Raw genomic sequence first — 23,761 nt, 5'->3', positions numbered from 1 at the left:
GTAGCCTGTGTTTTTCATCCAGGCCTCTTTCTCCATCGCCAAATTTCTCCCCTCTACCTAACCCAGCTTCCCCTGGGAAGCAAGGCACAGATGGTTCACAGCAGCCTGGGGGTGAATGTGTAACAGGAGGGGGGGGGTAGGAAAAATACCAGCAAGAGCTCAGCTTATTTTATTGGTGTTAAATGCCTTTCAGATGTACTTAAAGGCCCCTGAAGGCCGAGGAGTCCCATCAAATTGCAGCTAGTCTGAAGGTTCTCATTTGCTTTTAAGCCAGGCTTCAAAAGGAGAAAGGATTTGGAGTTTGGGTGGGGTTTTTTTCTTTTTTTTTCTTTTTTTTTTTTTCTTTTCCTTGTTTGAAGCCAGCACTGCAAAAACATCATCTGCAGCTTGGCTGCAGGTTCTGGGTGCCAAAGGAGCTGGCTACCTCCGGATGGGCACAGGAGGAGCCCTGCCACCAGCTGCGGGAGCAGCAGGACCCTCGCAGCCGGCCGGGGCCAGGAGTGCTGTGCCCGCGGGAGCCGGCGGCACAGCCCACCGCACACCGCGCTGCTCTGGAAGCAGCTGGGTACTGCCACTGTTAAAACAATTTTCCAGGTGTCTGTGGCTTCCTAAAGCTCAACCTTTTGCCAACGCTCAGGAAGTTGGGAGGGGGAGGGAGGATCATTGCTCGATCAGATAACTCCTGGCCTTGATGTACAGAGCCTGTCCCAGCGCTAGTGCCCCTGTGGTCGCTGTTCCCCAGGGCCTTTCTCTCTCTATCCCACACTTGGTTCTTTGGCCTTTCCAGCCACCTATTTGAAATAATTGTCTTGGATAAAGAAATGCTTTTCTGGAGTGAGGAGGGTGTAGCAACTTTTAGCTAAAAGAGACAGTGCGCTTGTGAAAACTCAGTAACATATAAGACTCCTATCATCGCTTCCATGGTCCTTTCTGTACTCTAACATTACTCAGGATGTTTTAGAGGGCCTTGAATATTTTCCAAGCAGTAGGCATTAGGGTAATGGCATAAAACATGTCTCTTTGCACTTCTCTGTTCTTACCTGTCAAATGAGGTCCCATTTCAGAAGGGTAAAAAGCCTCCCACTATTGTAGATTCAGAGAGGTCCAGGGTCAGGCCAGGAGGAATTGCACCCTCTTATGCATCCGTTGTGGCTTGCACCAAACCTTGCACTGAAAAAAAGGCTTACAAATCAGTGGGTGTTTGGAAAATCAACACATAACCTGGGTAGGTGCTTTGGTGGGAGAAAGAACAGGTAATGGTGGGGCTGAGAGAGAAGTGTCCCATGGCTCTATAAAACATGCTTTTGTTATCTGTGAGCATGTGTATCTGTGTAAAGATGGGTAACTTATGTTGAACATGCAAATCACAAGTTTGACTTGTTCGTTAAAGGCACAGAGAAAGGACCAGAAGGTTTTTTTCCTATGTTCTGGAAAAATCTTGCCCATTTTGACCAGAGAGTTGCTCTGCTGCTGTGTGTCCTACAGAGACTAAAGCTCTGGCTGTCCCAAAAACTGTCTGCATTCAGGTGTCTTCAGTCCCTCCAGTGTCTGTGCAGGGGTCTCACCTGTTTGGGCTGAATACTTTCCCCTTCTACAAGCAGTTTCACCTCCCTGTGTACTCACTTCAGAAAGTTTATAACTCTTCTGAAGTTACGCTTTAGGTAATATGAAGAATGACTTAGCTCTCCTCAAATGTGTTTCAATGCAGGGAGACAGAGTAGGTGACAGCTTGTTATCCCTGAGCCTCCTGTGTTTCTGTGATTCTCTGCTTGGAAAGCATATTAATAAAATACATGGCAGGAGGGGTTTTTTGTTTGAAGCCTTTCACACTGAATGTTTTCTAAATTGGCTGGGGGGAAGCAAGGAACCCAGCTAGTGACTAATCCCCCAGCCCATCCTCTCAGCAAATCACTTGCAAAAGTCATTAATTTTACTGTAATTGGTTTAAACATTGCTCAGGAGGAGGAAAAATGAGGGAAACCAATGCCACTCCAAATGCTGAGAATTATGTGTTCTCAATTTTCTGTCATATTATCTCCACACGTGACCGTTCTCTGCTGGCTGCTGTGCAAGCACTGGTGCTGAATAATCGCATGGTGAGCCCCAGCTCAGCAGCCACGGTGGGCAGCTGTGCCGTGAGCTGTGCAAACCTGCGAGCAGGCTCCAGCTCCGTCCGAGGCACGATACAAGAGAGTCTGCAAGGATCTTTTGCTCTGGCAAAGTTGTTGCTTCCAGCAATTCACGTCTGGCCTGGTGGCTTCATCAACAAAGTATGGGCACGTATCAGGCTTTGGAAAGTAGCCATGGAAAAGCACAGAGCTCGGCTCTTGCTGCAAGCCACAGTCCTAGGATAATACCTGATGACAGCCTTCTTGAAATGTCAGTGCTTATGGTGGAACAGGGCTTTCTATGAGGCAGCCACCTGTTCCTGTTGCGTTACCTCATTGCTACTTGAATCAACTACTGTATCCCCAGCTGTAAAATAGTTTTAATTAAAATTATTTATTGCTCAATACCTATTTGTCCCCTATTTTGGTTATGTCTTAGAAGATAATATTTTTTCCTTATCACTGCCTCACTGGGCTTACGCTTTAAGGGACTGTACCCACTGATGTCACTGGGATCAGAATAGAGTATGTGGATTTTAACTGAGCAGTGACGTAGGAACAGTGTATTTTTAAGCTGGGCTTAGCTTTGTTTTGCATACTTATTTATACCTCTGACAACTGAGTGAAGAGTGTCCTGGCTCCAAGCCATATCTCTCAGTAATTTTTTTTCAGTTCTTTGGGAAATGGCTTCTCCAATGTATTGTGCATGTTCTCTTAACATCTTAATTCAGTTTCTAGGTCACTGAGCTAAGAAAAGACTATAGGTGCCACTAAAGTTAAAGGAGAACTATATCTCCTTAAAGGAGAACCAGCCACAGGCTGGGCCAGGTTGATGGTACTTAGAAAAATCAATTATTGTCATGTACTGTCTTCATGCTGTGCCAGGTCATTTAAAGATGAAGAAATTATGTTAGGTTTCACTCCATCTGGAGGAGTTTGCATGCTCATGCTTTTAGGCCACCTATGATGTATAGAGGATGTTGCTTATTGATCTATTAGTTCTTGCAGATCTGTGTTGGGAAGCCAGAGGGACTCTCCATCAAGTCTTAGCTGGCAGCCATTAGCTGTTGGGCAGGGGGGTAGGTCATAACATTTCAGGTGCTTTTAAAGGCTGAAGGGTGAAAGCAGAAGCACAAGGAAGTGAAGATGTCTGAGTGTGCAGGTGGAGATGGTTGATGGCTTGACTTTGCCAGCTCAGAGAAGCTGCTTCACTCTCACTGTGGCGGTGTTTATCTGGAACAAGCTGCCATGGAGGGCGTGTGGCCCCAGGGCTCCAGCCCAAGGAGCTCTTCTCAGTGCCACTGCTGGCGTGGCTGTACCCGGGAGGTGAGCAGGCAGGGGAGCTGCAGCACTCTCCTGGTTGTGTTGCTGTATCCATACAGGGCAGGGAATCTCAGCCCCTCCTAACTGGGGCTGGGATTCCCCTGTGAGGATACAGCATCCCTGAAAAACCCTGGAAGTTTACTTAAGGAAACTAATCCACAAGGACTAAGAGAAGTTTGAAGGGCTCTGTTCCTTAACGTGCTGCAAGTCCCTCAAAGGGATGGTGCAGGATCAGAGCTGGGAGGGGCTCTGGGAGCCCCAAGCCCCCACTCTCCTCTGTCCTGTGTGAAGCAGAAGTCCATGGGCTGGGTGGAACTGAGCTCTGGCCAAGCAAAACACGCAGAAAATACTCTGAAATTCCTCTTCCTGCCCTCTCATCCTTCTGTTCTCGGTTCTCCTCTGCAGCCTGCCTGTGAAAAAGGAGTGCTGCTGCCAACAGGAGAGGTTTGGGTAGTTCTTTGGGATAAGGGAGTGAGCCTGGCCTTTTCCACATGCAAAAATTAATACTTATCCTGCCAAGAGATTAAGTTGAACACTTGGCCCCTGCCAGATTCAGTGGAGCAGCAGCTGGTGGTGGATGTGCCACCTGCTCATCTTCAGAGGAGAGGCTCTGGGGCAGGGAAGCAGAAGCGAGGGGTGCCACCTCTCCTGGATGCCGCAGGGTCCCCCCCTGGGGCAGTGTGGCACTCCACTGTCCTCCGGGTGACAAAGCCACCTTATAAGAGTGACAGGCTACACACAGCTCCTCCTTGACATCCAGAAATGATCCTCGCTGAGGTGCAAAAGCAGCTTTTTTTTCCCCCACAGACCCTCAGGAGCTGAGTCTGAGCCTTGGGTGCCATTGTCACCCAGTGCTCTGCCTGTACCCGCTTCCCCAAGGCAGGTGGCAGCAGCCCACAAGAGCTGTGTGGGCAGGAGGCGGCTGCTCTGTGGGCACCGGCAGGGACACAGGCAGTGTAGCTGGGGACAGGCTGTTTTGGCTGTCTGACAGCCGTGGAGAGGTCGGGGGGAGGTGGGTTGCAGGACAGCAGGCAGCTGTCTGCATCACGGGGAGCCTTGGCAGCTGCCTACACTCACCAGTCGTGCCAGAGGCCAGATGTAGTAAGTGGGCACCAAGGAGCGGGCCCACCACTCCCCTCCGCAGCTCTGCACGGTGACAGGGCATGGGTGGCATGGGAGAGCACCGTGACTCTCTGGCGGGTGAGGGAGTGCTGTGCTCAGGCTGTGAAGGTCCTTTCTGTTTTGTTGGAAAAGACACACACAGAAATAAATGCAGAGACCAGGATAAATTCTGCAAACAGAAATACTTGTGAAGTGCCCACTGGGCCTGTCACAAGCTTCATTTAAATATGGGCTCTCTGTTGTCACCTGGGTAGCTCCATTAGAGTTGCTGGTTTACACCATACTTTAAAGCTAAGCATGTTGGAGACGCTTTTCTGAGCCAAGATCTGTCACTTGCCTCTCCTGGTGTCCCCTGTGGGCTCTGGCAGTGTACCAAATAGCTTTGTTTTCTAGCTGCTGGTGGCTGTCCTCTCTGGCACCGGTTGGCTGGCCCAGGGTGTTCCCTGCGCAGGCCGCAGCAGTCCCCCTTTCCAGCCGACGCACTTCAGTCCCTCCGCTCCAAAAGGCTGCGCAGGGCACCCACAGGCCTGTGTGGGTGCAGGCAAACCATCCGGCTGCTCGCTGGTTCCCATCAGTACTGTGGGAAGTCCCATGTTTCAGGGCTCAGCTGCGTGACTTGTTTGTGCCGCAGCTCCCGGGACGTTGCAGCGGGGTTTGTGCTGCGTGAGGTTACGGTGCTGCATGGCCACAGCTGGCTAAGCGGGGATGAGCAGTGACGGGGCGTGTCGGTGAAACATGGAGACAAAGTTGTGTTCAGGACGTGGTTGCCTGCGCAGGTTGCACACTGTAGTTGGAGCTTCACCGTATAATTCACATTTGCAAATGCTCTGTCTGGGGAAGGAGAAGTCGCAGCTCCTTTCCTAGCTGCATCTCCTGGTTTCTGTGTAAATGCTTGGGTTTTGGAAGGTCTTCAGCCTGTGTTAGCGTTCAACATGTCCTTCCTAGTTGTTTTTTCAGTCACTCTTCAGTCATGGTTGTTTAAACCCTGAGATGTAAAGTAAACTATTCCTTTGTTTGCCTGTCCCTCTGCTTTGTTGCATCCCCTCTCAGATCACTGAGGCGGGAGACGGCAGTGCCTTTGCCAGCATCTCCCGGAGATGAAGCGTGTGGCACCCGTGCGGTGCAGCGGGACGAAGCCTCCATCTCCTGGCAGCAGAGCCGCACGGCAGCCGGGCGCCGGTGTGTGGCTGCGGGAGTTGTCCCAGACAGGCGGCAGGAGTCTCGCCGAGGAGGCAGAGCGAAGCCTTGGCGTGCGTGGTGTTTCCCGCAAGGCTCAGCCCCTCCGGCCACCGCGGAACACGGCGTTTCTCCGCAGGCAGCTCACGCTTGTTCTGGTGGCTGAGGCAGGGAAGTGGTTTCTGGTTAGGTTCTCTCTCTGAGACCTAGAAATTTTTGTCCTGGTCCTGAAGAAGATTCTCACAAGGTAATTTTAACTACATCCTGCCTGATGAAGCCCCAGCATCATGCAACATTTGTTTTCCAAAGCTGACTGGAAGTGAGGTGCTACCATGCAGGCAGTTTCAGGAGGGGGGAAGCTTAAGGATTTTCCCACTCAGCCTCTAAGAGTGGGCTCAGCTCTTCATACTCTCCTAAGGGTACCTCAGAACTGAATCTTTCTGGAGTCCCCCAGAAGAAACTTAAAAGGCCATGTTCAAAGTATGTTTTAACAAGTAATAAAGAGGTCAGAGCAGTTCTTAGCATTGCTGCTACAGCTTGAGGCTCAGGGAGTTTTTCCATGTCAAGATTTGCCCCTTCCGTCACTTTTCCACCTTTGGGCTCCTTGTGAGTGCCAAGTACCTGGTACCAAATGAGACTTGCATGCAGACGCTTATGTTTATTTTTGTAAATGCTTTTAAAAGAATGGCAAGGGAATTGCAAATGGATCTGAGCGAAGATGGAAAAAGACCACAAATAGGAAAACACTTTAGCAAAGAGAGAGGGGAGCACTGAGCTCTGCCAGCACCTCAGCAGGGTCTGCCAGGTCATTATTCATCGCTCAGCTTACACTGACAGCCCCTCGCCCGTGGCAGTCAGAGGGACACTGTCCCATGGCTGACAGTCTGGGCAGACTTTGACGTGCTGCAGAGGCTGCTACCCTGCTCTGCACCTGCACTGGCTCTGTGCTTATGGGACCAGGGTGGTTTAATTAAAGGTGCCAAAGCCGCCTCCAGGGTCACCTCTGCCAAACATCGACTGCACGTGCAGTGCCTGTGAGTCACTGGCATGGTGTGTGTTGGCCTGCCTGCGGCTGCCTGCAGCTCCTGAAGTGCTTTCAGAGAGCAATCACTTCCCAGTGTTGAGTGCTCTCAATTGCCTGTATTTTTGGAATTGTTCAAGTCTTTCCCTAACACCATTCTCCTTTACAAAGATACCACTGAGAACTTTCCATGTGCAGCCCCCGCTGTTTGTCCCCCCAGGAAGCCGGAGATGCAGTTTGCGGTGGTTCACCTGTGTGTGCCGGGCAGCAAGAACAAACCCTTCCTGCAGAAAGGGCACGATGGTGTCCCCGATTGCAGAGGCTCCACATGTCAGGGTCATGGTTACAGCCAGTGGACAGCCTGGGCTGTCCTTGTGGCCACCAGACCTGGCTGGAAGGAGGATGGTGCTCACATACAGGTTTTTCCCAGAACCCTGGGTTCAAACACAGCCTGAGGAACTAGCAGCTGCCTCGAAGGTCCTGTCTCTCTGATGGGGGTGACACCTGAGGAGGGGTGGGGGGAAGGGGAGGCAGTGAGAGGGGAAGCGGCATTCCCAGGGCCACACACCTGGGGAAATGTGCTGCCTTCCAGATCACACCAAGCTCCTTCACCCCTGGGAAAGGGGTATGTTCTCCCAGATGCCCCCCGACAGCCTCTGTGCCTCACTCTGATCTGTCTCCCCCCAGGTATCTCTCAGCCACGAGTGCACCCGTGCCATCATGAAGCTGATGTACTGTCCGCACTGCCGGGGCATGTCCAGCGTGAAGCCGTGCAACAACTACTGCCTGAACGTCGTGAAGGGCTGCCTGGCCAACCAAGCAGACCTGAACACCGAGTGGAAGTACCTGATGGGTAAGATGGCCTTCCTCTGCTGCCTCTCACGGCACCTTTTGAACTCTCTGAGGCAGTGTTTGGCAAGTAAAGACAAGACTGTTGGAGGCTCTTTTACACTATAGTTTCTCTGTCCATGATCTGATGCCTAGAAGCTGTTGCAGGACGTTTTGCTGGGCTTTAATACTATTAGAAAGGACACTGCTGGCCTGGCTAAGAAGGGCTTATAGAGTTGTCATCTTGCCTGTGCTCATTTGGGATTGCCCCACGCTTTGCATTCAAGTAATTCTTCCTTTCCCCCCAAGCACTGAAGCTTAGGGACAGATCCTGCCACATGTACACTGTCAGAGCTGCCTCCTCATCCATACCAGAGCACTTGTGAGGGCAGAGGAGAAGCACTTGCTGGCCTCTTTGGGAGTAGTCTAGAGACATGGAGCCATAAACTGTTTCCATGGATGTAGAGCAAAGGGATCAGAATCATGTACTTCTAAAAGAAAAGAGGTGTCTTAAACAAATACATGGGGAGAAGGAAGTCACAGACATCACCAGGAATGAAAAAATTAGACTTGTATTTTAAATAAGAAAAGAGCTTGTTTCAGGGTTGTTTTGTCACTCAGCTAAGGTAATGGATATTTTAAAGTGGTTTGTATAGAGGTGGCCATTTCATTGAGAAGTATCACTGCGTGGTGTGGTCTGATCTGCTGTGCAACACAGGCTGCAGAACTTCAGCCAGGTGTTCCTGCAGGAAATTCTGCATTGCCTGGTCAGACCTGGGCATCTCTTTTAAGAAAACCTCAGGTGTCACTCAGCTGTGTTTTCCGGATCCCATGGCTGTGAACTACTGCTGAGAGTGGCTTGTGGAGCTGATGGACATGGTTTAAGGCTGGTGAGGGTCTGTGTTTAGAAAGTGTGGTGATTGTGTTACAGTGCACATTCTCTCCCCATCTGCAGTCCATTGGGGGAGATTGTTTGCAATGGTAAAGCTCTCACTCCTTGTGCCCACAGAGCATCACCCAGCAAGCTCCTCTTTCTCTCCCAGGTTGTACATTTAGACCTGGAGTGATCTGAGACCTGAGAGAGCCTTAGTGTTTGTCTGGACTCATGGAAGGCAGGCACCAGAGGAGATGAGCTTCGGGCTTGGTCGTTTCCCATGTCTTGCTACAGGAACCAGCAAGACCACCAGCTCACGAGCCAGCTGCAGCCCGACAGGCTGGCTCAGGGGTGATGTCTGGTGGTGTTAACAATAAAAATCACACTGAAGGACACGGAGTGTCATCTGCCTCTCAAGGGACATTGCAAAATAAATACCAAACGGCTGCACACAGAGTGCGGTGCACTTGCCCAGTGAGGTGCATTGGCCAGCTGCGTGCCTCGCTATGGGGCTAATGAACCAAGTGGCAACTTACTGCGGCTAATTGGAAGTGCTCCCCATGAGAGTGACTTGGGAGCCTGCAGCAAAAGAGGGGGAGGAACATTCTCTTCCCCAGGGTTTACACCAGGACTCTGATGGCACTTTGGCCTTTCTGACCAGAGCAAGGCAACTATTACCCATCAGTGCTTTCCTGGCAGGATGACTGCCTGTTTCCTGAAGGGTCAACATACAGCTCTGCTTGATTGACAGGGAGGCAATTCCAGGTGCATTTTGCGCTTATTCTGACTTCCTCTTCCCCAGGAGACACTGTCAAGGGGTGATGGCTAGGAGGAAATTGGAGCTTCCTTCAAATTGCAGTTGTACATTTTAGTGTCAGAGGTCACAATTTGATCAAGGAGTGGAGCGAGGCGTAGAGTCAAAGGTAGCAGTTCACTGGCATTTTCCATTCTTCACCCTTCTCCAGGCCCTTCTGTGTAGCTGGAGAGGATTTTGTTACACTAAACACAGCATTGCTCTTTCAATTTGACAAATTAGGGCAGGTCAAATTAAGGGAGTTTTTTATAGTAAGTGGTTCAGACATAATTTATCACTAATTTGGGGGTGCAGCCTTTGATTTAAATGTCTGTATCTCAACATTAGTGTCTCTGCAAACTAAAATTGTCTGGAAAATACACTCTCGAAGATGACACTATAACCCCTGAGTGGCAGCAGAGTTAAACTGCAAGCTCTTTAACGTTGCAGGAGATGTTATTTCCCAGAATATAAAACAACAATACCCCCTTGCATGGCATGTTTAGCTTTAGGCATCATTGCTGCCATAGGACTGTGTTGCAGGCGATGAGAGCACATTAACTTAGAAACTGTGGTCCTTGTTTCCATTCTTGCCCAGGCTAACCAGCAAAACCTTTTTAAGTGCTGAAAATAGATACATAATGTTTCCAATCTGTGACTTTTCATGTTGTTAAATCCTATATTATAGACCTGAGCAGAGTATTTTGTGATCCATGCTCCAGACTGGCCAAGGTTTGAGGCTTCCCAGTTGTGTGCCTGATGCCCTTGCTCCCTGCAGGCTAGATCTGCTTTTGGACTGTGAGCCCTGTGGGCATCATCTGGCATCTTCTGTGGGTTTGTGGTGTTTCTTGTCCAGTCTTTAACCAGCTTGGTCATTCTCTGAGAGCTGTCAGGTTCTGAACATCAATCGTATAAGAGCAGAGAGAACACACTTGCAAGGGTTGAGCATGCTCTTAAATTGGCAACAGTAGGCTCAGGATCAGACCTTCATTATTAACATACTACGTCCACTGTGGACATAGTGTTTCTGCACAGACCTCACCTAGACCTTGTGGAAGTAATTTGGGGTATTTGGGCCAAGTTCTGCTGTCTTGCCCAGGCAACAGACTGAACAGTTTCCTAGCAGCTTTAAAATGGCAGTGGTCCGTGGTTGTATCCCAGCTGGCTGGATTCCTGCTCAAAGGAAATTTTCTGTGTGGCTCAAAGATAAGCATCAGTCCTTTAAAGCTGTGTCACAGGTGACACATACACACTATGGGATGGTGTAGGTTGAAGGACGTGTTTTACTGATACTCTGTTGGACTGCCAGGTATAATTCACCTGGTGGTTTTGTTGCTCATGAATAACGTCCGCAGTACAAACTCATGCTGAATAAGCTTTTATGCAACATCACACCATCTGCTGTGACAGTGTCCTGCCAGGCTGACAGGTGAGATATCAGGATTTAGGACAGAGGAATTAATCACTCCTAATTAATAACTCCATTTATGAATGGTACAGATCTCCAACCTAGACCCTGGGATTTGACCCTCTTTGTGTAGAGAAGAACCAACACGAAGCCATCACACTTGTTTTCTTCCATGTTGCAAGGCCACAGGAACATGAAGCACTTTCTGTTCCAGATGAGCACAGGCCACCTCAGTGCTCAGACAGATCCCTTGTCCTGCCAGCAGGTTTCTGGTGTGCCCTGGGGGGGATGAAGACCACACCAGAGACATCTGAGGTCACACGTAACTGAATGCCAAGTCCCTAAATGCTGATGAAGAAGCTTATGCGTGGCCTGGCCTTCGGGCTACTAAAGCACAAGTTGTAGGAAACTGAGGCGGCAGCAGCATAGCAGTGACTTTCAGAAATACAATTTTTGACTGGCAAAGTCATATCTAGTTAAGATCCTGTTTTAAATGTCCAAACCCAGTTTTGGCCCTGCCATGAGATCCTATTTAAATCTCACTGGACACAGATGCCAGCTTTCCCCCACAGTGACGTTCCCCAGTGCCCCATGCCCTACGAGTATATAGGCTGTGCTGCTTCAGACCCAACTGGAGAGTTGAGAATCATCTCTGGAGATAGGCAGAGGTTGGTCATTTTTTTGTAAGCCAAGCACATTCCCAAAGCAGCCATCCAAGGCAGGAGCTTCCAAGCCAGACAGGAGCACTTGGACTTCAGAGCTTTCCAAGATAAGAGGAGCTGAGAGCAAGAGGCACCCCTCAGTCACTCTCTGTCCTGTTTACCAGTGTAGTTGTGGGAATTTTGGTCTGCTTCTCTGCCTTTATAGCCTGATATTTTCCTGGCTGGTCATATGTTGTCCTTCAGAGGTGCTGGTGAGGAGAATTACTTGTTTTTCACTCCTTCACTGCTGCAGAAGCTATGTGCCACATCCAGTACCTTTGGCACTTTCGACTCCGATTCTCCCACTTTCTGCTGGCTGCAGTGCTTTGCTGAAGACATGCAATGAGTTAGGAGGGTTAGGGCCAAGTATTGCTATGCATTACTTAATATTTCTGCACCAGTTTTCCATTTGTCCTTTCTGTAACACCCTGGGAAATTTTGGTCGCTTTGTGTGAATACAGGTTGCATTTACCATTTGCAGGAGGTGATCTCTGATCCTTCACCACTGAGAGTGGCTTTACCTGTGTGCTGGGAAGGGACAGCTGTCCCACGCCAGAAGAGAACAAGCATGCACTTGGGCAGTAGTGAAAATGGAGTGATGTCTCCCCACAAGCCTGTCGAGGGGCCAGCAGCTTATCCCACCTGGCAGAAGCATGATCTTTAACTTGGTTTGTACAGTCTGACGAGAGATGTCTCTGTCTTGTTTTACTAGATTCTCTCGTCGTAGTGGCTGATCGGATTGATGGACCGTACAATGTAGACACTGTAATAGGGACCATTCACATGAGGATCGCTGAAGCTATCTCTAACTTGCAAGAAAACAAAGATTCAATCACAGCCAAGGTAAGAGCATATGCCTGGGCCTGGCTGAGGATACACCATGTGTAACTGCCAGGACAAATGTTTTTTTATGCTCACTGTTCAACTGAACTAAAGAAGATGAAGGATGAAAGATATCAAATGTCTATTCTTTTAATGGTAGGAAACCACCCATCTTACACAGGCAAAAACCTTCTCAAGTGTTTCCAAATGTTCCTCCGTGCCACACCCTGCCAGCCTTCTCCAGGTAGAGGCACACACATTGGGACTGTATATGCAGTGACTGTGGGAGGCATGGTGCCATTTGCTGTCAGGTGCCTCTGTGTCTGAAGAGTTGTGAAGTATTTTGGCTGAGCTGAGGCCCTTACAGAAAGTGCACAGTCCCTAGTGACAGAAGGCAGCTGCTTTAACCTGCCTTAGGGTGATGTTGTGCAGTGGAAACACTGGACTATCAGGCTGTATCTGTGGGACAGAGCTGCCATCTGGCAGTCCATCTGGAGAGTATAAAACAGGCTCTCCTGACGCTCACCTGCCTTCCGAGAAGTGTATCATGAAGCTCTCTTCTATTGGTCTTCTATTTTTAGTATATTTATCCACTTAACCACAATCACCTCTGTAGCTGCAGGTAAGAGAAGCTTTGGGAACAAAAACAACCCTCCAGGGCTCCTGCTTTTTGCCCAGACATTCCCCAAGCCCTGAAACTATCCCACAGTTAGGACAGAGATGCAGATGAAAGGAGCAGGGCAGGTCCTAACTGGTCTTGGAGAAAGAAAGGGCCAGAAGTATTGCTTAGGCAAGCAGAAATTCATCAGCACACGTCAAAGCACTAACAGCAGCGTGCATCCAAGTACTTGTTTAGATTTTTTTTCTGACATGAAAGGCCATATTCTTTCTTCCCTTGTTAGGTGAGACTGAGATTGTCCACATAAAACCAAGCCCATGATGCGGGAAAACATGGAAAATCGTCTGCAAAGGAAGGTGTTTCTAAGGGTCATATAGTAAATCCGGTAAAATTAAAATGAGTCAGTAGTCTCTTTGGTGTTCAACTGGAGCAACCAAACCCATTTGATAAGCTTCTCAGTATGATCTGGTGACCAGGTGAATGTGGCAGTCTTTGCTGGTGCCACTGGTAGCAGAGGTCAAGAGCTGCAAATTGCTGCAGGTCTAAGCTCTGGTTTTGAGCATGGCAAATGGTCAGGTAAAGGTTATCATTGCCCGTCCTGGGAGTCTTCTCTTCCAGGGCTGAAGGCCACAGGCCTGGAGCCAGGGCACTGTCTGCCATTTGTGAGAAGAGCCAGAAGTGGCCCTTCAACCCAGTGACACCCTCAGTTATGGGTTCTCCTGGGATCTGGGGGAAGACTGGAAGGAAACACTTTTGGTACTGAGCCCTACGTTCACTGCACCATGGAGCGCTCCCCCTGCTTCCTCACGCTCCCCCTCACTCCCTGTGGCTCTCTGGTGGATTTTAGACAGCAGGAGCTATCAAAGGCTGCAAGCGTCTATTTGCTGTCATTATGCAGGAGACTATTGATCACCTCAGTCTGCAGGACACGTCACCTCTCCATCACTAATGGGCGTTGCTCACCTAAAGCCCTTGGGCTGGCAAGAGGATCACCTTGATATCATGTTGTGCTGGAGCTGCCACAAAGCCACTGTCCTGGAGACCTCCCAGGGCTTTTACCTCCTGAAAGAGTTGTCTCCTGCTAACAACAGAAGTAGGCCAATAAGAAAGTGAAACCAAATCAGTTTTATTTTGGTAGAACCAAGTTCAAAATGCTCTACATGCAGTTTTCAAGGTGGGGCTTTTTGTACAGAGCGAAGGAGACAAATAAACAAATTGGCTTGGCGCTGAACTGCCATAGTCATTGGATCCATGTGATCAGCACGACAGTGCACCCCAGGATGGGGCTTTCCAGGCTGAATGTCCCTCAGACACACCGATGAGGCCCACTCTCACTGAAGGGACTCTTGTCTAGATTAGGACTTTGCTAATGGCTGTCAGAATCCACTAGCAAAAGCATTCAGCAGCTGGCCTAAGCTACGTCAGCAATGCTCCTGTCTGAGGTCTTGATTTCTCTGCTTTAAAGGGACACCATGCAAAGTCAAATTTATCCATAGCCTCTGACAGCACCCTGGTAACCACAACAGGCTTGGAGCCATCTTTTCAAATCTTAATGGCTTTCTTTGTAAAGGATGGTGTTTCCTGAATCAAACTGACAGTGCAAAGGTTCTCCTGACCTTTGACACTTTATTAAATCTGGCTGTCCGAGGCTCCTTCCACCAGCCAGTCAGGCTCAGTGGCCTATGCACGGGCTATCTGCAACAGAGGTGTCGTTGCCCGGACTGGTCATGCAGAGACTGGGAGGAACAGGTGCTTCCAGGGCACCCTTCTTCTCCTACAGGCAAGATCTGAGAATTTGTACCTTCAAAGTGCTTCTGCTCTCCCTTGGCTACAAAGCACACCTGGGCAGGTAGTTAGGATGATGGGAGGTACCCAAAGTTAGGAGGTAAATCAGTTTGGCCTCCTCATTCACCTCTGAAACATCCAACTTGACAGACTGTGACACATGTATTGTCTTGTCACTCCCCTGGTTGGAGGGGACATTCATTTGCTGGGTGTGGGTGCCGACTGCGAGAGTCATTGGGGTAGTCCCACCTCGGCCTGTTGTCCAAATTGATGAAGCTCACATGCTCTGCAATCTTGAAGCCCACACTACTGGTGTAATGAGTATGAGCAACTCCCATCTTGTTCTTCCCAGAATTTTATTTTTCAGTCATCATAGGAGCAGATAAAGTTGCTAGAAATAACTTAATAGCAACATTGGTGACTCATCCAAAAACACGTGCTAATTTTGAGTTAGTGTTGAATTGATAGCAGTAACTAAAACCAGTTACAGTGAGCTGAAAACGCATCCTGGCACAAGAGTAACCTGATCAGAAACTAAGCCAGACTCTCAGAGATCTTGCAAGTAGAAAGATAAGCATACTTAAGAAGAAAAAAGAAAACATAACTGTGGAGTGCTAATTAATTAAAAAAATAGTATCGAAACATGTGACAGACAGTTTGGTTTGTTTTTCAGGTTTTCCAAGGCTGTGGAAATCCCAAAATCAGCACAAAAGGCTCCAGCAGCGAGGACAAGAAAAGGCGGGGGAAGGTTGTCTTGGAAGCAAAATCCTCTGCGCAAGCCCTGGAGATGCTAGTGAGTTTTCCTCCGAATCTTCCTCCCTGCTGGTGTCCCCCAGGCCAGCATGCTGGTGTACTGCCTTCCCTGGGAGCACTGGGAGCACTGGGAGCCTGGCTGGTGCAGCGCTGGGTCCTGCGAGTCGTGTCAGACCACCTCACAGGCTGCTGAATTGCCTTTGCTGGCAAGTCTGAAGAAAATCAGATTGACAAGTGCTGGCATGACCTAAGCAGATCTGATCCTGCCTTGGCACAGGGTCGGGGTCTAGGTTGCTGATAACCAGTTTCTCAGGGATCTGGTGCTAAACTTATCTGAAAAGGCTCCTTGCCCTTGGTGTTGTTCAGCCTCAGGCAGTCCAGCCTGGATACGGGAGCCAGAGGTCCTCCTCCATGGAGATTCTGGATTCTGTGGATGATGAGCTGCGGGATCTGCCGTGGTCCCACATTTCAGAGGCTCCTCACTCAAAGACACCTGCCTGTCCCACCCTGGCAGAGCCCTGATGGCTTCCACCAAGGCTGCTTCTCAGCATTGCCCTCATGGCCCAGAAGAGGGCATGGTTAACCTTGCTTAACCTTGGTTAATCTTCTGGTTAACCCTGTGGTACCAGGACAGTCCTTAGCATGTAACCTTCAACCTCGGGTGCTTGAGTTGACCGTTGGTCTTTAGGGGAAGTTTGGTGACACATCCTGTCTGTATAAAAACAGGCTTTGTGATGGTAAAACAGAAGAAAACATAGGCAGAATCCTTGTCCTTTCCACAGCCCTGGGGCACCCCAGAGATCTGATCCTGAGCGTCCTCTTTGTTTACAGGTTTTAGATGCCAAAGGGAATCTGACAGCACTCAAGACTTACTGGATCACCCTGCCTGGCAGCCTGTGCAGCAAAAAAGTAATGGCCAGCTCAGCGATGGACAACAAGTGTTGGAATGGGATGACCAAGGGCAGGTATGAAGAGGGTCAAGGAGCCGGCATAGCACTGTTCTGGGGTGAGAAAGGGAAGATTTGATAAAAGGCATTTATACATCATCTGGGCCAGCCCCACTGGTTCAGACTGAGCACAGTGTGGAAAGGTCTGTCCCTGTCCACAGAAATGCTGCCTTTCCTGAAAACTTGGTATCTGGGAATCAAGCCTGTTGTCCTCTTGCTGTGTGTTGGCAGGTTAAGCACTGAAATGCATTCACCATGAAATAACTGTAGTTTTGTGCTAATGAAGCAGTTTTGCAATGCCACCTCTACTCAGAAGGCAGAAGGGCTGGATTTACCTCACAAACTCCAGAGCTGTTGCTGGGAATTGCATACACATCTCTCTATCCATACCTGCTCTGAAATGCTGTTCCTTCACGAGAGGAGGCACCGGGGTGACATCAAACAGCTGCAGAAACACCTCCCACCCATGGGTGACAGTTAAAGGAGGGCTGTGAGGGAAGACGGGCAGCTGCTGGACATGCACCTTTCCCTGCTCCTCTCCACGGGCCTGCTGGGCCGGTCTCTGCCAGCCTGGAGCCAGTGCCTTGGCTTCTTCTGTATTTCACACGGTTGCCAGCAGTGCTGCAGATCTGCGGGGGCAGAGGGGCCGGGGCCCTGCCAAGGGGAGCAGCACAGCTCTGTTTGCGGGTTGACAGCTCCCAGTTAAAAGAAGCTTCCCTGGGGGTCCTGTCTGGTCACACCGGGCTGGAGACATTCAGTCATCTCAGGGTGTCAGTCCCCACAGAGTTTAACCAGGGCAGGGATGAAGGTGCTCCTCAGCCTCCCATATGGACAGAGCTTTTCCACAGGGGGGTATCACCATGGCTCCACAGGTACCAGCCCTAGAGCAACCCCAGAGCACCACACACAGCCTTTCCTGCAGGAAACCCCTCCCCATGCCAGGACAGTGATGCTGCAAGGCCTCCAGCCACCTCCTGCAGGCTGAGGTGGCCTCAGGGCAAGCCCCAGGCTCTGAGGGGGTCTGGCCACAGCAGCACAGCTCAGCCATCTGTAGAGCTGGCTGCCTCACAGCAAACGCCAGAATATGGAGGCTGTGGGACAAGCCAGTGCCACTGACTGCGGCTTCTCTGGGGTTCAAAGAGTCTGTATTATCACTGGTGTCTGTAAGGGGGAAAGGTGAGTTTAACAGGGGGGATCTAAACCTGTTGCCTTCCTTCACAGTTACCTGCCCGAAGTGATGGGGGATGGCTTGGCTAATCAAATTAACAACCCGGAGGTGGAAGTGGACATCACCAAGCCTGATATGACCATTCGCCAGCAAATCATGCAGCTAAAGATCATGACAAATCGACTGGGCAATGCTAACATCGGGAACGATGTGGATTTCCAAGATGCAAGTGAGTTTAGCAGAAGCAGAGAACTCCACAGCAGGCGAGAGGGGCTGAGCAGCCAGCCCTGGCAGCCTGCGGGGGCCCCGCACAGACCTTGCAGCCAGGCCCCGAGGGCAGAGAGGGATTGTGGCCACCTGGCTTTTGGCTCGGGGCTGCAGAGGGTCTGTTGGAGTGCAGCTGACTTGCTGCAGCGTGGCTGGAGGCTGTGCTGCTCTCCATGCCTCGCTGAAACCTCTGGCCCACCCAGCTGAAGGAGCCACTGCTCCTGTCTGCTCCAGAGCTTTCCAGCTGCTGCAGCAGCGGGTGGTTAAAGGCAGCTGGAGATCAGGTACGGGCTTGCACCCCACACTGAGGGATGCTGAGAGAAGGAGGTGGCCGGGGCAGGGCTGGTGGCCAGAGCTCCCTGGGTCTGCAGCAAGGGGACGGCAGTCAGGGCTCACCCCATGTTTGTCTCTGTGCAGGTGACGACATGAGCGGCTCCGGGAGTGGTGACAGCTGTCCTGATGACGTCTGTGGCAAAAGACTCTCTAAGAGCCCCAGCACCAGGCAGCCAGAAACACACGCTATTCCTAAGCAGTCTGGACATGGCATCAATGGGGCCAGCAGCAGATCTTTGCCTTCTGCCTTCCTCCTCCTCCTTTCAGTGGCTTTCATTGCCGCGCAGCACTTGTGGCGGTAACTCACTATGACAGCCAGGAAAGAGACTGCGGCCGAGGGCTTCACTTTGCCAAAACCAACCAACCAACCAACCAACCAAAGGACATATTTAATTCACCTTGGCAAAAAAAAAAAAAAAAAAAAAAAAAAAAAAAAAAGAGGGAGGAGAGAAAGGTTTCAGTTGTTTGCTATTTCTGGCAGTGCTCGAGCTGTTTTCTTCTTTCTTGGTCTTTTCCCCAATGCTGGGCCCTTCTTTCTGTACCTCATTGTTTTACTTTTGTTATTGCCACAAACTGGCTGTCGGGGCTGAAAGAAACCTTTGCAGAGAGGTCTCTGGGGGGATCCCAGCCGGCCCCTCCAAGGGCAGCTCTTCTGCTGCCTCCAGTGGAACACGCGATTGCCCTGACCTTGTTACCCAGCTGCTGGCCAGGGCGCCGCTTACCACAGCTGCCGAGAGCAACGCCACTTCCTAACGCGGAGAGACCGAGATGGTCAGCGCTCCTCAAGTGCTGCATTCAGGGGCTCTGTCAGGTTTTTCCTCTGTACTTCCTAGGCAGGCAGAGATGGCCCTTCACTTCTAGCAGCGTGTGTAGGAGTGTGAGCAGGTTTGGTGGGTTGAACTGAAACAGTTTGGCAGTGGCTGTTGGACCCAAAACCGCAGAACTCCCTTTTTCTTTGGAAAGGTCACAAGTGGGTTTCTTGACTAGAGCTCGTAGCTGACAACAATTTGAAATGTAGGTCTCCTACATCTAAGTGACTGGGAATGAGTGTTAGGGGTTGGGGTTTGGGGTATTTTTTCTTTGCATGCTAGTTGGAAAGCCATTTTTTACCCAAGTAATGATGGTCCAATTTCTACCTGCAGTGCAGTACCGTTGTAGGTAACAGAGAGATGAAAATATGCACAGTGGGATTCTTCACTTGACAGACAGTTGTGCTGACACCTCCTCCTCCTCTGGCCCCAGCTGTGGATAGGTATCCCTTTTTTTTTTGGTAATAAGACACACCAGGGACGTTTTTACTAACGGGAACATTGCAACTGGTTGTGAGAGCTCACACCAGGCACGTGCAGGAGTGACACCCCAGGTAGCTGCCCGGGGACAGAAAGGGGCTGGGTAACGATGAGCCTGGGCAGTGTCTCACTCAAGGTAGCACCTACCAGGTGGGATGTGAGGACGGGACACGTTTTTGTCTGGGAGTTTTCTTTTGGTGTTCGTTCTTGTTGCATTGTAGGTTTCTAAGTGAATTCCCGCTTCCCCTGTCCCTTCCCCATGCTCCCACACACCTTCCCTAACTGCTGCAGGGTCAGGGTGTGATGGTGGGTCAGACACCTGCTGGCAGCTCCGGTTTGGCTCAGGGAAGGGCCCCACTCACCCTCTGCCGCCCCATCCCACCACACACCAGCCTCTGGGTCAGGCGGGCGGCTGCCCTAACCCTGAAATGCTTGGTGGGGTGGACTCCGTGCTGGGTTTTGAGACTGGGGGTGGTCAGTGAAAGATATAATTATCCTCACGTAGCTGTAGAAGTGTCTGTGCTTGTAGGGCTGTGTGCTTCAGGGCTTCCAGAAGGCTTCTGTACCTGGTGGGTACAGCAAGCATCAGCTGGAGATGTAGGTTTAGCAGATGTTATAGATACCACACAGTCACTGTGACTGGTTGGGCCAAGAGCATGCCCAGGGGTTGGGCTTCATTCGTACGGGGTTGGGTTTGAGTTTCAAATGTGTTTGTACTGTGGGTGAGAGGGAGGGCAGAGGTGTATCTATCTCCTACTTTACTGGTCTGCACAGCAAATGTTTGAGCATTTCTCCTCTGTCCTGCCAGAGGAGACGTGTCTTTGGGCTGAGCAAACATGGGGTTGGGGTTTGGCTGTTTTCTAAGAAAGGGGGAAAAAAAAACATTTTTAACATTAGCAGTTTCTAGAATGTGCAATTTAAGAGAAGACGAGAACATGAGCAAGGTAACGCCAAAAGCTGGTGCAGGCAGGTGCGGAGAGAGCGTTACCTGGGGGCCAGGTAACAATGCTGACAGTGCCTCGAACTAGGCAGAGGTTTTAGGCCAGCTATGACTGGCTTCTCCAAGTTACAGTGACTGATGTTACTGACTTGGTACCCCTTCTGCCCTGTACTCTCTTTCTTGTAAGGTTAAAACTGATCTATTCTGGTAGGGTTCCAGAAATGAAAGCCAGGGTGCTGGACGTTGGCTAAAGGACAGGCAGACACCAGATCCATCAGAACCCACGAGTGGGTAAATGCAAGTCATGAATTTATACTGATTTATTTACTTCTAGAAATATGGCAAGTTCCATGTTACTTTTACTGCTCTAAAGAGTTCCTTTCTTTTTTTTTTCTTTTTTTTTTACCAGAACTGCCAACACAAATTTAGCCTTCAGTTACAGAAATCCCTCCAACCAGTCCTGCAGAAACTTTACATCCAAAACAAAAACAAACAAACAAAAAAAGGGGGTGGGTGGGGGGGTGGGGTATGGAATTAAAACATTGTAATCTCTTCAAAAAGTGGTTGGGTTGGGTTGGAGTTCTAACACATGGATGCCAAGGTCAATGTTTTGCTTTGCAGAATGGGAGGTTGAAAGTCCCTGTCATTTCCATTTCTGTGCCATTAGCGTTTGCTGTCAGCCTGTTACCCTCAAAAGCTTCTTACGGGCCCCAAGGGGAACACACCTCAAATGTAAAGCCAAGAATTTACTGATTGTCTAGTTAATATTTTAACAATTTAATAGCCCAAATTACTGGTCCTGTTACAATAATAAAACCTGATAGTCCAAATTAATAAGACAAAGCCTCAAGGATACAGTAAAAACTTTTATGCAGGAGAAACCCTTTCCTGATGGCTTCCCCCTCTGGCTGGGGTTGAGCTCCCACTTCAGTGTCCCTCTGGGCCCCGAGGGTGACCGCTTCAGTCCTGGAGCTGAGCTGAGGGTGGGACCCACGTCGGCACCCTGAGGTCTGCGCGGGCGGGCGAGGGCAGTGCCGGGGGCTCCCCCTCTTCGCCAGGAGGTGCATGATGTTGGTGTTGATGCTTCCTCCCTCCTCAGCCCTGGGTCCGCTTGGGTTTATTTTGTATACCTTTTCACACGGTCCACCTACGCTGCTGCTTTTTGCCAGTTCCTGGTTATTCAGTTTTTCTGTTCTCTTCATTGCTCTGAAGCGGTTTCCCTAATGTGCTGCAATTTGGTGTCCTTGGGCTGCGCTTGGCCACGCCACCTTCTACTGAGGAGCTGAAACGGCCGAGTCCCCCCCAGGGTATCGACTCGGTATTGCTCTAAACTAAAGCAAACCTTAAGCAAACCATAGTTACCGGACAGCTAGACAACTGCTGGCACAGCTCAACAAGCTGAAGTCAGCCCAGGTCCAGACGAGCCCTGAGCCTGTGCTCGGGCTGGTGCAGAGCCTGGGGCCTTTCGGTGCTTATAAATGACATTTCCTGGGCTACTGCCTGCTTGAAAATGTTGTGACAAACCTCCCCATCCCCATGGCAGTGGCGGGCTCAGGGCTGCAGCCACGGTGGGGACTGGCAGCTGCCGTAGGTTGGTTGCGTGAGCTGTGGGGAACAGGGATGGCTGGGGAGGAACATTTGCTTCAATGTTATCGAGGTGGTGATTTGTGGTGTCCTGGTTTGAAAAGGCCTTGTACTTCACAGGGATGCAGAGGGGGTAGTGGTCTGGGAAAAAATATTAACAAGGACCCCTGTCCCTGGAAAGAGGAGAACCAGAAATAGTGGATTTCCAAGTGTCTCTGTCTTTCAACCTGCTCTTTTGTGCCATAATGTGTATGTTTTAACTAAGGGCGAGGGTCTCAAAAGGCTTTGAGAGCGCAGCTACTTATCATTTACAAATGACAAACTGCCTGTTGTTTTCTGGTGGGCTTGGTAGGGGCTAGGGTATAGCAAAATATCTAAAGTCCACCTTTGCTTTAAACAGATGCATTTCTATCTGCAGGAGTAAGAATTATTTCACTTATTGGCATAGCTGGACAGTTATCTATTTCTTTCTGTTACCAAGGTACTTGTAACTCTCTTGCACTGTTTATCTAAAGTTGAAATATGTTCTTTGAATCCTTGTATAAATAAAAAGGCTGGAGACTTAAATCTGTATTTACAGGGCAGTTTATTTCTTCTCCATTTAAGCTGAGTTTGGAGTTTTCTTTCTTTTTCCTTGTTAAGGCACAGATAAAGGCCAGGTCAGGAGTCCTGAGGAGGGAAAGCTTGCTTTCAGCCACAGGGTTTGTAATGGGCTGATGCCAGTGTTGGCATTAGGGATCTGCCTGCGTTCAACCCTGTGTGATCTGGAGGAACAGCTGCCGGGGTTGTATGGATGCCGTGTGTGGAAACAAGGTGAAGCTGACTTCAGTCATCGAAACAAGTATGCTAAAAATTGGCTTTCTCATAGAGATGCACAAAACCTCATGGCGTATAGTGCAAGGAATCAGAAATACCCTTGGTATTTGTCATTACAAAGTGTTGTGCTAATTATTTACTATGGCCTTGTAGTAGTGCAACTGTTGGTAGTGTTACCAGCAAGTGAAGCAGATGGCTGGGCCCTCACAGTGACGTGGATGTTTGATCTCAAGCGTGTGCCTGAGGCTGAACTGACACAGCAGAAAGGGTTGTGCTTCAGCTCTGCACTGTCCGGTTCCAGAAGTGGGTGAATGCAGGAGTCAAGGTAACGCATCGAAAGCCGCTCATGAAGTGTCTGAGAGAGACTGGAAACTACTAAAAGTGTATCTGTCTGCCTGGAAGCAAATATCGCTTAAATTTAATAAAATGAGTGATACCTTTGAGTGAATAGGTATTTCTTTGGTTTCATGTCCTGCAGTTACAGCTATTTAGGCACCACATGCACAAATGTATATGGATACAGACAAGTGTAGAAACGTTGGTCTTCTCCTAGGCGAAGCTGTTTGCAGATCAGTCACCTCCTTTGCCACCTCTGTGTCTAATTATGATCTTAAATAATGGCCACTTAAAGTCGTGTGTGTATTGAAGCTGTTTGCAAACATTTCTGTTGGTTTGTAAAGCCACTGAACACCGTACTGGACTGAGGCATCAGGCCTTTTCTAGCCAGGGATGGGACTATTACCCTGCAGTTTGACCATCTTCTTGCAGAGGAGGCAACTGTCTTCCCTGCCAGGAGGTGGCATTTGTGTTTAGCTTATAATTACTCTCCCTGTAACGATATCTGCCCTGTTTCTATTTCCTCCTCTGCTCGGGAACACGATACAGGGCAGGCTGGTGGGAAGGGACAACCTTTCAAACACGAAGGACCTTTCTCAAGTCAGCTGCAGGCAGGTAGGTCACAGACGTCCGTAGGCTGGTAGTGAGGCCTCTCAGGTGCAGAAGCAGTGACATTTGCTGGTGCTAATTAGACAGCAATGCTGCTCTGGGCTGGTGGCACGCAGGGGTCTCCTGGACCAGTGCTGGG

At 49.8% G+C, this 23,761-nt stretch overlaps 1 protein-coding gene across 1 annotated transcript in view; it reads left to right on the top strand.

Annotated features, from left to right (window-relative positions):
• Positions 1-23,120, top strand: part of GPC1 (glypican 1) — a 218,756-nt gene extending 195,636 nt beyond the window's left edge. Inside the window, exons 4-9 of the mRNA XM_074911759.1 lie at positions 7,438-7,603; positions 12,067-12,197; positions 15,254-15,373; positions 16,165-16,298; positions 17,502-17,677; positions 18,133-23,120. Coding sequence (XP_074767860.1) covers positions 7,438-7,603; positions 12,067-12,197; positions 15,254-15,373; positions 16,165-16,298; positions 17,502-17,677; positions 18,133-18,350 — 945 coding nt within the window. The 3' untranslated portion in view covers positions 18,351-23,120. The remainder of the gene's footprint in view (positions 1-7,437; positions 7,604-12,066; positions 12,198-15,253; positions 15,374-16,164; positions 16,299-17,501; positions 17,678-18,132) is intronic.
• The last annotated feature ends 641 nt before the right edge of the window (positions 23,121-23,761 follow it).

Source organism: Athene noctua, chromosome 8 (assembly GCF_965140245.1).
Source record: "Athene noctua chromosome 8, bAthNoc1.hap1.1, whole genome shotgun sequence".
Lineage (NCBI taxonomy): Eukaryota > Metazoa > Chordata > Aves > Strigiformes > Strigidae > Athene > Athene noctua.
The sequence above is the reverse complement of the archived record's forward strand: the minus strand, read 5'-3'. Positions and strand labels throughout refer to the sequence as shown.